The 17,072-nt window shown below is 42.5% G+C and overlaps 1 protein-coding gene across 3 annotated transcripts in view; it reads left to right on the forward strand.

Moving 5' to 3' along the window:
• SLC16A1 (solute carrier family 16 member 1) overlaps positions 1–9,471 on the forward strand; it is a 44,836-nt gene extending 35,365 nt beyond the window's left edge. For all 3 annotated transcript variants that reach the window (XM_083509002.1, XM_083509003.1, XM_083509004.1), the window contains 3 exons: positions 2,676–2,819; positions 3,916–4,782; positions 5,470–9,471. In XM_083509002.1, coding sequence (XP_083365128.1) covers positions 2,676–2,819; positions 3,916–4,782; positions 5,470–5,747 — 1,289 coding nt within the window. In that variant the 3' untranslated portion in view covers positions 5,748–9,471. The remainder of the gene's footprint in view (positions 1–2,675; positions 2,820–3,915; positions 4,783–5,469) is intronic.
• The last annotated feature ends 7,601 nt before the right edge of the window (positions 9,472–17,072 follow it).

The following is a 17,072-nucleotide window of genomic DNA, read 5'->3' on the forward strand; positions in this document are numbered from 1 at the left end:
GATATGTTTGTCGGTCAGTTGGTTTGCGGTATAAGGTGGTGTCTATGCGCCCATCCTGTATTTTTATAGTAGTGTCCAAAAAATGTATTTCTTGCATAGATTGATTCATTGTAAGGTTGATTGTGGGGTGAAAATCATTAAATTTCTGGTGAAAGGTGTCCAGGGTCTTGTAAACCATCGTTGTGTGTTTACAAGCCATAAGGAACACCATATCAGATAAAACCACAGCGAACCTTGCCACCAAACTCTGCCAATTTGTCCTTACCCACAACAACTTCAAATTCGGTGATGACCTGTTTCTTCAGATCAGCGGCACAGCAATGGGCACCCGCATGGCCCCACAGTATGCCAATATCTTCATGGCAGATTTAGAACAACGTTTCCTGAACTCCTACCCACTCAAACCTCTCTTGTACCTGCGATACATTGATGATATTTTTATCATCTGGACACATGGTCAACAGACCCTGGACACCTTTCACCAGAAATTTAATGATTTTCACCCCACAATCAACCTTACAATGAATCAATCTATGCAAGAAATACATTTTTTGGACACTACTATAAAAATACAGGATGGGCGCATAGACACCACCTTATACCGCAAACCAACTGACCGACAAACATATCTACATGCCTCTAGCTACCATCCCAAACATACCAAACAGTCCATTGTATATAGCCAGGCACTACGTTACAGCCGCATCTGTTCCAATTCTACAGACAGAGACTCTCACCTAAGGGATCTACAGCAAACCTTCTCAGAACTAAAATACCCAGCAGATGAAGTTAGACAACAGATCAACAGAGCCAGACTGATACCCAGAGAGAACTTGTTGCAAGACAGACCCAAAAAAGAAAATAACAGAACACCTCTAGTCATCACATACAGCTCCCAAGTTAAAACAGTACAACGCATCATCAGAGATCTACAACCTCTCCTGGACAATGACAGTTCTCTTTCTCAAGCTCTGGGAGGAAGACCTTTCATTGCCTACAGACAGCCACCCAATCTTAAACAACTCCTAACCCACAATAATACTACAACCAGACTTAACACAGACACTGGCACCAGAGCCTGCAATAAACCCAGATGCCAACTTTGCTGCCACATACACCCGGACAACACCATTACTGGCCCCAACAACATCACACATACCATCTCGGGACTATTTAATTGCTCATCGTCTAACATTGTGTATGCCATCAAATGCCAACAGTGTCCTTCAGCTCTCTATATTGGACAAACAGGCCAAACCTTACGCCAAAGAATAAACGGACATAAATCTGACATCAAGAATCACAGAACAGAGAAACCAATAGGAGAACACTTCAATCTCCCAGGACATTCTATACAAGATCTCAAAGTAGCTGTTTTACTACAAAGGAATTTCAGAAACAGACTGGAAAGAGAAGCTGCTGAATTACAACTCATTACCAAACTTAAAACCATGAAAAGACCTGGGCTTAACAAAGACATTGGATTCTTATCTCACTATACATAACTAAACCATTTCTCACCTTCTCACCCCTTGCCTTTTCCTGTAAGACCTATTACAGTCGTTAAGAGTCGTCAATAGGCTCTCCCAGCTATCTGCCTATCTCCCATTCCCACCATCCTTCTGAGTAACACCCCTCCCCACCTTCTCACTATATAGAAGGATCTGGCAACTTCTATTTCAGTGTATCTGAAGAAGTGTGCATGCACACGAAAGCTCATACCAAGAACTAACTTAGTTGGTCTTTAAGGTGCTACTGGAAGGAATTTTTTATTTCAGTGTGTGGTTGTCATAGGAAAAATCCTGCTGTCACCTGTATTAGCCTGTAGCAAATTGTTCTTATGTATGCCAACTCTGCTACCCATTCTTCATTTTGTAAGTTGTTTATGAAATGCTAATTCAGCCAGTTCTAAAGTAGAGTGTTCAGCTGCGTGGACAATGCCCATAATGCAGTGGTATCTCAGGTTACAGACACCTCAGGTTACAAACACTTCGGGTTACAGACTCCACTAACCCGGAAGTAGTACCTTGGGTTAAGAACTTTACCTCAGGATGAGAACAGAATTCGCATGCTTGCGGCGCGGCAGCAGTGGAAGGCCCCATTAGCTAAAGTGGTACCTCAGGTTAAGAACTGTTTCAGGTTAAGAATGGACCTCTGGAATGAATTAAGTTCATAACCAGAGGTACCACTGTACACACCCCTAACCCATGGGTCATCAGCATGACTCCTGTGGGTGCAGTGGTCTAACCACCTCCTTCACTGCCCCATTGGTCATGAGATGTGATAATGATTACCTTTTTCTTCCTTGAAAGGTACATAGAGTGGAAGGAGGAAGTTGGAATTTCTACGCGCGCGCACACACACACACACACACACACACGGGGGGGGGGCATTTACAAAAGTCACCCAACTTGTAGGAACAGCTTCTCTTGCTGTTGGAGTGGGAATGTGCTTTTCCACAAACAGAGCTCCAGTTGCAGTTCTTCGATCCAAATATGGATCAGCCTGGGACAAGCAAGCTAATCTTTAACATGGTGATTCATGTATAATATCCACAGCCTTCAAAAGTTCATGCTTTGCTTGGCAGGCACCTGTTCCAAAGTGTAGGAAATGAACAGAAATGTAAAACCCTTTTTCACATCTAGATAACTATTGTCCTTTCGATTTTCTCCTAGGTCCCATCAGCAGTATCCTGGTGAACAAGTATGGCAGCCGGCCAGTCATGATGGCAGGCGGCTGCCTTTCAGGGTGTGGCTTGATTGCTGCCTCTTTCTGTAACACAGTGGAAGAGCTTTACTTTTGTGTTGGGGTTGTAGGAGGTGAGTGGCACGGCTGCAAAACATCTACTTCTTCCTCGCCCAATCCATGGAACTCTTCTCTTCCTTTGAAGTCATGATACTGGATCCTGAGAAGGATGCAAAGAAACTAGTGTAGCCTATGAAACAGAACTCAAAGGATTATAACAAGTAATTGCCCAGGCTTTTAGAAAGGCTAAACCTATGTCATTTTTTGTTTTCCCTTTTGTTTCAAGTGAAGACCTTTTTATTTGCTCAGGCTTTTTGGCTGTTGCGTTTTTCAATCCTCCTTTGGGTTTTCTGTGGTTCTAATACTTTCATTTTTAATGTTCTGCTCTTTTTACAATGTAATATTTAAGACTGTTTAAATTCATGGTTTTTAATTGTTGTCTACCTTAAGTGCCCTGAAAGGTGTGATATAAATAGCTCAAAATTAAGTAAGCTTGCTGAAAGATACAGAGCGGTCCAGGAGAGAGTTGCATGGCTTCTTCTTTGTATGCACCTCTCTCGGCAGGAAGCTAGAGGGTGTCCAGAGTCCACTGTGTTTTGAAGAGAGGCACTGGGCCGAAAGGGAAGGAGGGTGCATTGCCCTCAACCTAGCAATTAACCCCTCTTCGGGAAACCAAGTGTCACCACAGAGACTTCTGTGCTGACGTCTCATTTTGAAGCTCTGCATGGAAGATGCAGCATATAACAACCACCTCTTCCAACCTTGGAGTTTGACTGCAAAGCACAGCAGCACTGCTTCTTACCTTGCAGGTGCCCCTCCTGGGAAACAAATGGGGCACTTGTTAGGTAAGAACCCCTAACTCACAGTCTATCCCTACACTATTTAGCTTCTTGGCTCTTTCAGCGTGTGCTTGTTTTTTGTTTTTGTTTAATAACCTCAATCGCCTATTCCATAAATTCTTTGAATCTCTGTTTCATACATACGTCAGCAGTGTAGAAGCTGAGTCAGAAAATCACACCCCCACCTTCCTAGTAGCTCAAAACAGCAAATAAGAGTACATGGACCCAGTTTCTCTCACTCAGCCTGCCTCAGTAAATATGTTCTCTAAAGCAGTGGATTTGCAGAGCAGCCATTCTCATACCCTTAATTCAACTTTTTTTCTGTTCCCAGGCCTTGGACTTGCATTTAATTTAAACCCAGCCCTGACCATGATTGGCAAGTACTTCTACAAGAAGCGCCCGTTGGCTAATGGACTGGCTATGGCAGGCAGTCCTGTGTTCTTGTCTACACTGGCTCCCCTGAACCAGTATTTCTATAGCATTTTTGGATGGAGAGGAAGCTTCTTAATCCTCGGGGGCCTCTTGCTGAACTGTTGTGTTGCTGGGTCTCTGATGAGACCGATAGGTCCCAAGCCGGAGCCGCCAAAGAAAGAAGTTAAGGAAGTGTTGCAGGAGGCTGGCAAAGCAGGGGCAAAAGAAGATGGTGCAGGAGATGTCAGCGCAGACCTTATTGCTGGGAAGTCTAAAAAGCAGAAAAGCACAGTTTTGGGGACTGTTAACAAGTTTTTGGATTTGTCTCTCTTCACGCACCGTGGCTTCTTGCTCTACCTGTTTGGCAACGTGGTCATGTTTTTTGGACTCTTTACTCCATTAGTCTTTCTCAGTAATTATGGGAAGAGTATGCATTTCTCTAAAGAATCAGCTGCCTTTTTGCTCTCCATTCTAGCCTTTGTAGATATGGTTGCCAGGCCATCCATGGGCTTGGTAGCAAACACCAAGTGGGTGAGGCCCAGGATCCAGTACTTCTTTGCTGTGTCTGTTGTTTATAATGGAGTGTGCCACCTTTTGGCCCCTATATCCACCACCTATGCCGGCTTTTGCATCTATGCTGGGTTTTTCGGATTTGCCTTTGGCTGGCTCAGCTCTGTCTTGTTTGAAACACTGATGGATCTAGTTGGAGCGCAACGGTTCTCCAGTGCTGTTGGTCTGGTGACTATTGTGGAATGCTGCCCTGTTCTTTTGGGACCCCCTCTCCTAGGTAAGAGTATTTTCTGTATTTCTCTTGCAGAGGGCTGTGTGTGGGGATGCATTTGTCTTTTGGTGAGAGAGAAGAGGGCAAGAAGGTTAGTCAAGGGTGAAGAAGCTTAGTTCTGGGGGCCAATTGCTGCCCTCCAAACCCCTCTATCCGGCCTGCTGAACTCTCCCCAGGCAATACCCCTCTGCAGCCCTACTCCATATCCTCCTTGAGTGTTTTTGCCTGGCTGGAATGTGTCCTCTTGGTTGCCTCGATAGAGGGGTGTGTGGTGAAACTAGCCTATGCTACGAAGGTAATATTTGCATTTCTTGCCTTGCCTACTTTTGTATCTGGTCTCACCTACCAAAGGCAAGGTGTACCCAGAAGGTGGTCCAGGTGGAAATAGGGCCTTCATTCTGAAAAAGATTTCCTTCTCCTCCAGAGTCAGAATTATGTTGCTTCTGGCACTTTGCAAATGCCAGAACAGTGATCTCATCAGCCTGTGGTATAGTTTCCATATTACATATTTATGGTGGAGCTGATCCAGCTTACAACATATGGATTTTTTTTACCTGTGTAGGAAATAACCTAAAAAGGGAGAGGAGGACGTTCCCACACTCCTTGGTATTAAGGCAGAGACTTTCTCGTCTAGCCATGAAGTAAAATGCTAATGATCTTTTATTGTACTTCCCCCCCTTCTTGTCCTATTAGGTAAACTCAATGATATGTATGGTGACTACAAATACACCTACTGGGCGTGTGGCATCATCTTGATTGTCTCTGGGATCTTCCTGTTTATTGGAATGGGCATCAATTACCGGATGCTGGCAAAAGAGCAGAAGGCTGAGGACAAGCAGAGGGCTGAAGCGAAAGAAGAAGAAACCAACATTGACGAGGCTGAAAAACAAAAAGAACCCAGTAATGATGTGGCCAGTCTGCCTCAGAAAAGCACAGAAGATAGTGTGAAAGAGGAGGATAGCCACATGTGAGAGAGACTGGTATCTTAAATCCAGGAGGGCATGATGAGAGATTATCAATATGATATGTTGTGCTTGGGTGCGGGGAGCACTGTTGGTAGTGAACAGTGGGGAGACGTTTATAAATCAGGTGATTTTTTAAAAAAGCTGCAAATTGTCTTTTTATCAGCATTTGACAGTAGCAGAGCTCAATGGGCAGTGCCATCTTTTTATTGGGTATTGGGTGGGGAGGGAGGGAAATTTTTATACTCTGGCTTTTTTAACAGTAATGTGAATGTACTAATATGTGCCTTAGAGCTTCCACATTTAGGCTGTTCTACTGGAAAAGCCTTACCTTAGTTCTACAAACTGTTCCACTTAGAATTTTGTAGTCTGCTTAGGCTATATCTGTAAAGGATATCTTGACTACTTTTTATGCAGTAGGTTTCAAGGTTGGGTGTTAAATAAACACTACTTCACATGTTTATAAATTCTGTTACGGCCAGACTTGGTAGAAGTATAAATAGCTTTGGAGCATAGGTGATGAAAAGGTTGGTGGAGTTTTAATCAATATTATTGCAGTCCTGCTGTTTCTAGATTTCAGGTACATGCCAGCTTGATTGTGTTTCTAACAGTTTTTGAAAACTTTTCTCATTGTTGTGGGTTGTTTTGTTTTGTTAAAGTCCCTTCTTGGTTAAATGTGAGTTCTCGCCATTTGAATAAAATATTCAAAGAGACATTTCCACTGTCTTTCACTTGACTTATTATGGAGTCAAGCCTACTTTCTAGTCACCATTACTTTACTTACTGGTTGTCATCAGCCTAGAATGTCTGCCTTGAGAAAACATTTCAAAATGAAACGGGTATCTGTGCAAGTAGAGTTGGTTACTTTGCGCATGCCTTGTGCATCAAGAGAACCCTCATTTATACAGTTTTTCTATACCCGTTTGACTCATTCAGTGTCTGAGCTTAGCTTTGGAATAGGAAAGACTAAGGGTGTCACCCTAAGCACAGCTCTTGGTTACTAACCCCACCACTTCCAAAGGGATGCATTTTCATTCTCATGTTCCTCTTTAAGTAGTGATCTGACTGGGTGGCGATGAAATCTGGTACCCCATTTTGTGGAGAGTAATGCTCAGAGAACAGTGTCTCAGCACTAGCTAAACTGTTGAGTAGATACTTCTTTCTAACCTAAGGATAGATTGGTGGAAAAGCTGAACAGAGACATTACTTTTTCTCAGTTCCTTGTGCTTTCTGATGTGGCAACTTACTCCAAATGGGCCAAGAATTTGAAATGAGATGTAGCTGCACAGCTGCAAGACGCTTTATTTGGTAAAAGATGGGAGAATCCTTTGTATATATTTATTCATTTTTATTAGTGAGAGTGAAAACCACACTTGGGAGGATAGCAGAGCCTCTTGCTAGTCATAAATCCTACTAAAAGTTAATAAATAATCCTGTAAGACATTTACTTTTTCAAATAAACTTGCATCATCTCATTCACCCATCAAATGCTGGTAGTTTTTCATGCTACTTTCAACAATTTTTCATAGCCACATTCCAAAGTGCACAAGTATATTGACATATATCTTGTGAGTCATCTAGTTAGAAGATAGAGGCAAATGATCTCTGTGGGTTGTAAAGTTAAGTTCCAATAACTGAGCCCACATAGTTCAATGGGACTCACTCACGGATTAGCGTATATATTGAATTTCAGTCTAAGACATGCTGTTGTGAGTCACCCAGTCTTGTGAAAACCTGTAGAGGAGTATAAGTAACAGAAGCACAGTTTTCTTGGAATGTACCTGATGCTTGTGTGTGTGAACAGTGTGTGTTTCAGTGTGTGACTGCCAAAGTGAACATTGCTTAATGTTTAGGCCAGAAAGATATGTGGGGAACACTGAAAACAGCAATGTCTCCTCTGGTAATGTCTAGTAATACAAAATGCATTGTATGTGCCATTGGGCTCCTTGTTAGTCCCACACTACTCAGTTTCATTGGTTGCTGCTTGCAATGGCCAGGAAGCCCTTAGCATAATGACCTTGTTGTATGTTTTGTACTATTAGGGAGGAAGAGAAGATGCTCTTTGCTTTTGGTGGGAGACGCAAATATTCTAATGTCTTGTTCTAGCCTCAGTGTATAAAGTTCATAATATTGTGGTACTACATTTGTCTTTTTAGGATATGGAAAAGAGATAGATTTTTAAGTGTGTTCTGGGAATCTGAACCCAGCTTAATATGAACCAAATTCCAGCTCTACAATTCTGTGATTCTGTGAATTTGTGCAGTGGTTGCTTCTTGTTTTCCTGCAAAATAGTGTTCCATTCCAAACAGCTGGTGTTTAAGTATTAATGGGTGTTCTTAGTGTTCTCAAATTTTTGGCCAGATAAATTGAAATTCTGTTGGGTAGTGTATTTTAATGATCATCTGCACAGGAACTTCCTGTGCCTTTGATTTAGCAGTTTCGTAATAAGCCATAAGCACAGGAGGTTCCTCTGCAGCGACTGCTTTGTGCAACCTAAAAGCAGGTTTGCTGTGTGGCACATCAGTTTCTCCCTCCCACATTTCCACTTACAGCTGCAGACTTTGTACTTAGAGCTTTTATCTTGTGATTGGCCTCAAGTTGTAACAAGGAGGACCCTTCAGATCCTTTTGGGTGAATAGCACACATTTGTGTGGTTTGTTTTGTGAAGAGTTAATAACAGCAGCTATCCCTGTAATGTGTAATATGTGATGTCCTGAGTTTGTCCTTTGAGAGGTAGGCAGATTGTAGGAAAATATGCAACTACAAGCTTTCAGCACCAGAAAGTTTGTTAATATGAGTGGTGAAATGAATTATGATTAGTAACACTTAGCAATAATTTGTCAGTCCCCACAAAAAGTCCATGCATACACATCCTTAGAGGCTAAATATAACATGATGCTCTGGCAGGGGTGGCTAATCAGTGGCTCCCCAGATGTTGATGGACTCCAGCTCCCTTCAGTGTCTCCCAGCATGGTGAATGGTGAGGGATAATGGGAGTTGTTGTCCAATAACATCTGGGGGGCATAGAATAGGCACCCCATTTCTATTAGTTTCCCTCCACTTACTAATGCCAGCGTTTTTCATTAAAGGGTAGGAAATAGATTAACAAGTTTTAAACTTTTGATTCTCCTTCACTGTGTATGCTACATTTTTTTTAATCGAAGGTAAATTACTTCTCTGTGAAACTCTTGCCTTGTCAAAGCTCATACTGAAGAGAGAATTCTTACCATTTTGTGGAAACTCAAGTCTGCTTTCTTAGAATGTTACGCAAATAGTAGTTCTAATAACTGGCCCACACTTTTGGTTTATGCAAATAAAGCTGAACAAATTGATTTTGTGTTTTTCATTTGCTCACCCCAAATATGTAGATTCTGACAAGTAACCTTGTTGGGTTTTTTTGTTTTTTAAAAAAGGTTTCTGGAACTCTCTTGTCAGTATTACACAATGCACTGTGAAATCCTTTTCTGTTGTCTTGTTTGCTTAGGTTTTGGATTTTTAATATTTTTTTTTTTGTAATTGCATTCTGCTCTAAAATTGTACAAAAAGGAACAGGTCAGGGTATTTTCATACTTTAGAATATGTTTGTTTATAAAGCCAATAGAGTATTTTGTATAAACAGATTTTATTGTACTGTATTGAGCTGCGACATAAAACCAAGTTATATGTTCAGAAGTTCCATGTGTCAAGAATTCACAATAACTGGTTCACATTGCAATAAACTAACAATGAAAAATGTCAGGTGTGATCAGTGTTTTTTAGTACAAGGAGTCATGACTACAGCAGTATAGATATACCTTTAGGAGGGGAAAAGTGAGTCTTATAGAGCAAAAAATACGGTATTTGTTCTCAATTATTATCTTTACTGGACTTTCATGCAATGATTTCCCCTCTTCCTCCTCCTCTTCTCCAGCAGGCGTGCACATACCCCCAATTCTGCTCCAGAGGGTCTTCCAACACTCTGCAGCAGATTCTTAGTGGGAACATGCACTGAGCTGAAGGAGGGAGTAGCATTATGAAGTGGAAGTCCTGGTGCACAAGTGGATGTCTGTTGCACTCACATACATGCACCAGTGGCTACAAACCATTGCAACTATAGCCATCCTGGGAACATGATTGGAGAGTGGGGTAAAAATGTAATAAAATGAAAAGATAAAATGAATTCTCTGTTTTAGTGTAAGGAACACGCTGGCATCCCCAGCTAATTTGTGTTGCTACTGTTTCTTTTGGCATTTGGAATGGCTTCCACTCTTCATTCATGAAACTGTATTTTAATTTAGCAAGGGTGGAGGTGGATGTCTACTTTGTAGGTGAAGCTCTTTAGGAACATAAAGAATCCTGCAGGGTCACTCCATAGGCATCCTCTTTCCCACAACAGCCTATCGGAAGCCCTCCAGCAGAACACAAGCTACTTCCTGTTGTTCTCCAATGCATGCTATTAAGAGGCCTCTGATCCTGGAGGTAATTATATAGCCATTCAACACCAAAGCACCAGGCCAGCTTTGTGAGAGCAAACATAGACCAGTGGGGAACACTGGTTTTTGAGCTAAGCAATGATTTGGAGGGAAGCTTAGCAGTTGATTCATTTTGCCAATCCTCCTGAACAAACCAATACCCGTTTTAGTAATAACTGAGTTAAGAATGGTTTGGACTGCAAAACTTATATAAGGATCAGCAAGGATTATTGTAAAGCACATTGTACATCTATCTCAGAGCCTGATCCTGTGTTTTTCAGGGTGAACAGAACAGAATAGAACAGGTGAATCTTGCCGATATAGAGGACATCTAGATGAGTGGTTCCGGGTTCTGAAGATAGGGCAGTCACCTTTTCTGAATGGGGTGTCCTCCCCAGAGGCATCAGATATGTAGCTTGGCAATGCTCCTGTCTCCATCTTTGTCACTAGAAGCCCAGGTACCTTCAGTGACACGGAACACCCCTTCTGCCACAGGTGGAGGCAGTCATGCTTGTGGAACCCACAGGGAGAGGCAAGTGCTCTTGTGCTTGGATGAAGGGAATGCAATGGATGTAGCCTACCTTGATTTCAGCAAGGCATTTGACAAGGTGCCCCATGATATTCTTGTAAAGAAGCTGGTAAAATGCTGACTTGACTATGCTACCACTCAGTGGATTTGTAACTGGCTGACTGACCGAACCCAAAGGGTGCTCATCAATGGTTCCTCTTCATCCTGGAGAAGAGTGACTAGTGGGGTGCCACAGGGTTCTGTCTTGGGCCCGGTCTTATTCAACATCTTTATCAACGACTTGGATGATGGACTCAAGGGCATCCTGATCAAATTTGCAGATGACACCAAACTGGGAGGGGTGGCTAACACCCCAGAGGACAGGATCACACTTCAAAACGACCTTGACAGATTAGAGAACTGGGCAAAAACAAACAAGATGAATTTTAACAGGGAGAAATGTAAAGTATTGCACTTGGGCAAAAAAAATGAGAGGCACAAATACAAGATGGGTGACACCTGGCTTGAGAGCAGTACATGTGAAAAGGATCTAGGAGTCTTGGTTGATCACAAACTTGACATGAGCCAACAGTGTGACGCGGCAGCTACAAAAGCCAATGCAATTCTGGGCTGCATCAATAGGAGTATAGCATCTAGATCAAGGGAAGTAATAGTGCCACTGTATTCTGCTCTGGTCAGACCTCACCTGGAGTACTGTGTCCAGTTCTGGGCACCACAATTCAAGAAGGACACTGACAAACTGGAACGTGTCCAGAGGAGGGCAACCAAAATGGTCAAAGGCCTGGAAACGATGCCTTATGAGGAAGGGCTAAGGGAGCTGGGCATGTTTAGCCTGGAGAAGAGGAGGTTAAGGGGTGATATGATAGCCATGTTCAAATATATAAAAGAATGTCACATAGAGGAGGGAGAAAGGTTGTTTTCTGCTGCTCCAGAGAAGCGGACACGGAGCAATGGATCCAAACTACAAGAAAGAAGATTCCACCTAAACATTAGGAAGAACTTCCTGACAGTAAGAGCTGTTCGACAGTGGAATTTGCTGCCAAGGAGTGTGGTGGAGTCTCCTACTTTGGAGGTCTTTAAGCAGAAGCTTGACAACCATATGTCAGGAGTGCTCTGATGGTGTTTCCTGCTTGGCAGGGGGTTGGACTCTATGGCCCTTGTGGTCTCTTCCAACTCTATGATTCTATGATTCTATGGATCCTGTTTGGATCACTTGATGGCACTATTCACTCATCGTACCACAACTTAAGGCACTGGGAGAGTCTCAGATATAACTGCATAGAAATCTTTCATTGTGGCTACCTGCTCGTTAATAAATGCATTTAATTTCACAGTGTAGTTTTAAACTTGCAAGAGGTAGCTGGTCAATAATGTTGCCTAACTGGGGATTGAAAAACTCCCAGCTTTGAGCACCACCCCGACTTGAATTTTGCCTGGTTAATTACATATTGGATCAGTTTCCCAAGCTCCTAACAACTCTGCCCACACCCCTTTTAAAGACACATTCTTAAACTTTCAGTGGAATCTGCACCCTAGGAACACAAATTTCTGTTCTAGGCGGGCTTCCTGACTGGAAGGAGGCATTCCTGGAGCAGCTACTCATGCAGAGCTGCAGTGGGCAGCATCCTCTGTGGGTGGGCACTTTAGGTTAACAAGAGCCTTTGAATATTGTTCTTCAGTACAGTGGTACCTCTAGATGTGAACGGGATCCGTTCCAGAGCCCCATTCGCATCCTGAAGCGAATGCAACTCGTGTCTGTGGGTTGCGATTTGCCATTTCTGCACATGCGCGAGCAGCGAAACCCAGAAATAACCCGCTCCATTACTTCCGGGTCGGCACGGAGCGCAACCTGAAAATATTCATCCCGAACCTACTTCAACCCAAGGTATGACTGTACTGGCAATCCTCTTGTGGATTCCTTTTAGGACCTTGGATCCTGCTTGGGGAATATGTAAATACATACCATATCGATCTATCATCTATCTATCTATCTATCTATCTATCTATCTATCTATCTCTATCTACTGGTAATAGGGAGAGGAGTCTTCAAACTCAAACACTTCTGTATTGACTCTAATGACAGACTGTCCCAACAGATAAGATTCAGCTAACAAATGTACTGAAGTGAGCAGCTCAAGGTGTGGAAATAGCACACCTTTATCTTGATGTCTGTGATAGGTTGTGCCTGGGAAGGTTAGTAACTGAGTACATCTGTCCTCTTTTGCTTCTGTAGGCCAGGTTGCTGGGCAGGAATCCAGTTCTGCAGATCTAGCCTGAAACATAGAAAGGGAGTAATGTAACATTCAAAAGCCAACAGCCTCTCTATTGCCAAACAAACTACCTTTTCTGTCTTGGCATCTGAACCATTACATTGTATTCACTGCTAATTTTGAAACAAGCAAATCGTTTGACTAACAGAAATTGATATATGAAATGTTTTCTTTTTATAGCATTCGGAAAAGTTATTCTGATTAAGACCAGTCCTTATTTTGCCTTCTCTGTAACCTGTAGATTTAGAAGTAACACAAGTAAGACAGATATGGGGCCTTTGTGTACGGCTAGTATTTAACAATGTGCAATGCTTGTATCTCCATTCTTGAGCGACAGGTTTGCTTCTTGTCACATTCCTGTGGTTACAGCCTCGCCATTGAGTGATAGTCTAACTGGTACAAAGCTAAGAAGTGTTGATAACAGTCCATTGTTAAGCAGAATTGCTCTCCTTAGCAAAAGAAAAAAAGGCGGGGAGAAGATCCAACCTCAAAAATCAAACAGCAATAAGCAAGTGGGAAAATATGTTTTAAAAATTTTCAAATACTGGACAGATAAATCTATCAGATTTTATAAAATAGAATTCTAGGTTGTGGGCATGCAGGAGAGAAAAAGAAACTGCTCCATTCTACCAGGTTATGTTAAAAATAAAAAATAAATCCCAACTTGTTTGCTGCCTTGGCTCCAAACATAAGTGCCTCAGAGTAAACTAGATAGCTCAAGCAATTGTCTTAAAAAGGAAACCAGAGCATCTAGAGGTCAGAAATCCCCCTGTAATTTTGTTTAATAGCTTTACTGCTTACAGAGGCAAGGAGGTTGGGAAAGAGATATTGCCAAGCTCCCTTCTGTAGCTGCTGCAACTGCACAAATGAAACCAATGAAAAGGATTTACTTGCAGCTTGTTCCGTTAAATCGTTTCCAATGTGGCTGCTTCTCACCCCTCCCCAAAAAATGTGTAAAAGGAAGCTAGGCAAATTAATGAAGGATAAGACTATCAATGGCTACTAGTCATCATTGCCGTGTACTAGAATTGTAGAGTCGGAAGGAATCTCAAGGGTTATCTAGTCCAACCCCTTGCAAATACAGGAATCTGCCCAACATATGGCTCAAACCCACAACCCTGAGATTTGAAGTCATGTGCTCTACCAACTGAGCTAGCCCCTCCAGTATTGGGGGCAGCAGGCCTCTATATACCATATTTTTCGCTCTATAAGACGCACCAGACCACAAGATGCACTTAGTTTTTGGAGGAGGAAAACAAGAAAAAATATATTCTGAATCTCAGAAGCCAGAACAGCAAGAGGGATCGCTGCGCAGTGAAAGCAGCAATCCCTCTTGCTGTTCTGGCTTCTGGGATAGCTGAGCAGGCTGCACTCGCTCCATAAGACGCACACACATTTCCCCTTACTTTTTAGGAGGGGAAACGTGAGTCTTATACAGCAAAAAATACAGTACCCATTGCTGGCTATCACAGATGGGGAGAGTGCTATTGTGCTTAGGTCCTGCGTTTGCAGGCTTTCCTTGGGCATCTGGTTGATCACTGTGAGGACCAGATTCTGGCTATTTTCTTTCCTTCCCCTCTCCCATATAGGTTGCCACTGTGGAGATGCCAAGGGACTGTTCTGTGGCATCCCTTGATTCTGCAGCACCAGAACAAAAAGGAAAAAGTATTGAAGGGGAGGGAGGGAGACAGAGGAGAGTGCTGAGCTTGCTCTCTGCAACTAGTACTAGGATAGCTGAGAACAGCAGAGCATCCTGGATTAAGTGTTCATGCCTTTAGGGCAAGTTTCTACTAAAAGGAAGAATTCCAATGTGAATCTTGCATAGGTCAAGGATGTCTTTTAATAGCAATGTGAAATGACTCTCGTTCATCTCCCGACCAAATTCCATCATAGGCAGCTATCATAAACATTCCTCTTCACCAGCCTGGCCCGTTTATTTCTAGGCTATTCTTAAACTTGAGGCCAGTTCACTATCCCTCATCCATTCCCCCCCCCATCTTTCTCAGTTGCCTAGGATATTTATGCTCTACTTGTAGAGAAACTAATACCTTTTTTCTTTTTTCCAGGATTGTTCTTTCGGCCAGTTCTGGGTCGGTATCCACTATGAGTGCTGAATGTCGGTCATGAATGTTCCATCTTAAGGTGGTTAGGTGAAAGGCTTATGCAATATAGAGAATTTTCTGGTTTCAAGTTTCTTTTTTCCTAGTGTTTTTGGAACAACACACACCTGCATGTTGCACAAGAGATCTGTGACTGAATCTCCCTCTGGATTTTCATATTAATTTTTTAAGGCAATGACAGCAGGCGGAAAGAGGTATGAGGGTTAAATATTCCCTATCCTCCCACAACTGCTTGGATAAAAATTTGCACCGCACTGAGGAGTGGTGGCTGGATACTGAGTGAGTGAGCACCAGTAGAATTGGGGTTGCAGACCAACTTGGAAGAAAGAATCAGTAAATCTATATGCTGCCTATTTGACTGGGCTACCCAAACCACTCTGGGTGGCTTCCAGCAAATTAAAACCCAAACATGTTGATGTCGTAAAACAATTTACAGTGGTCTGATATTGGAACACGAACAAGCTTTTTATAATTTGGAGAACGAAGATACTGACCTGTGAATCCTGCAGCTTTTTGGGGAGGGAAGTGAGTCAGGGGGAAAAATGGGGTCTTACTGCCAATTGCAGAAGCCCACCTATTTTTAAATAGCATTTTCAAACAGCCAAGTGCACACATGCTCCCTTTATATCTACAAATCCCCAAGTCTTTTATTGGAACATACTAGATTAAGAAAGCAAATTCACTTGTTCCAATACTTAGTTTTGCATGCTGTCTTGTGTGGCTAGGGAATGGCATCTTAGTGAAAGATTGGTACAGCCATCACTAGGTCAAGATCCCGTAGGCAACCAATGATTTATTTTTCTTCCACCCTGATGGAAATAACATCAGCTATTTCCTCTGCTTGGCTGGAACTTAGAAAAAGCAAACAAATCCCTGGCTGGCATGAAACTGGTTTGGAGGCTTAAGTATGAGCATGCTGTTTCTCCAGTTGTCTTTCTTTGCTTCCAGATTAGATTGATCCTGGTCTGGTCTGTGTAGTCTAGCGGGTAAAGATATCTTTGCTGGGACTGAACAGAAAGTAGTGATCAGCCCTTTCTACAGTGGTCTTGTGGAGAGGATTTTCAGACAAAGATGCAACAGATTAATGGAAACCACACACCCCAATCTGTGACATAACCACAGAACAGAACAGAACAGGACCCTCTCTTGACACATGTAGCTAAGTTTTCAAACCAGCCTACATTAAGGCTGATGATTTCCCCTGTGCTAAACTTTGGTCTACTGCAGAAAGACTTATCTTCATTACCTTCTTTTTCTAGGCATTCAAGAAATGTTGCATCGTTAAAATAACTTCCTAACTAAATATAGAGCTAAGGCACAAAGTGGCATGGAACTTCAGCTGATGGCCAGGGCACACTTTAGCCTGGGCACATTATTTAGCCTTATCTGAGTACCAGCAAGGGCATGTTTTTCCACTGACTCTCATGTGTGACTTTTTTTCTTTTGTGACTGTAGAGAACTCTCTTCTCCCACTCATCTGCTCCTAGGTCAAAGTTATCTCAGGCAGAGATCCATTTTCTGCTGTGGACTGTCGTACCAGTTGCAAATAAAAAGTTTACAAAATATTATTGAATTTGTATACCACCCTTCATCTGAATATCACGGGGCTGCTCACAGCATAAAAATACAAAACTGAAACACAAAATGCATAATGAAACAAAAGCAAAACAAACCAATAGCCCTGTTCGCATAGACACATTTAAAAGGCCATAGAATGTTAATCAGCCAAACGTCTGGTTGAAGAGATAATTTTTCACCTGGCGCCTAAAGATATGTCATGAAGGTGCCAGGTGAGCCTCCCTGGGGAGAGCATTCCACAGATGTTGCCACCTTCTGCACTTATCATGGAGGAGGCACGTGAAAAGGGGCCTCAGATGGTGTTCACGAAGTCCACATTGGTTCATACAGGGAGGGGCGATCCTTGAAGTATTGTAGTCCTGAACCATTTAAGACTCTATCAGTCA

Source organism: Podarcis liolepis (assembly GCF_965112155.1).
Source record: "Podarcis liolepis genome assembly, chromosome: 6".
Taxonomy (NCBI): domain Eukaryota; kingdom Metazoa; phylum Chordata; class Lepidosauria; order Squamata; family Lacertidae; genus Podarcis; species Podarcis liolepis.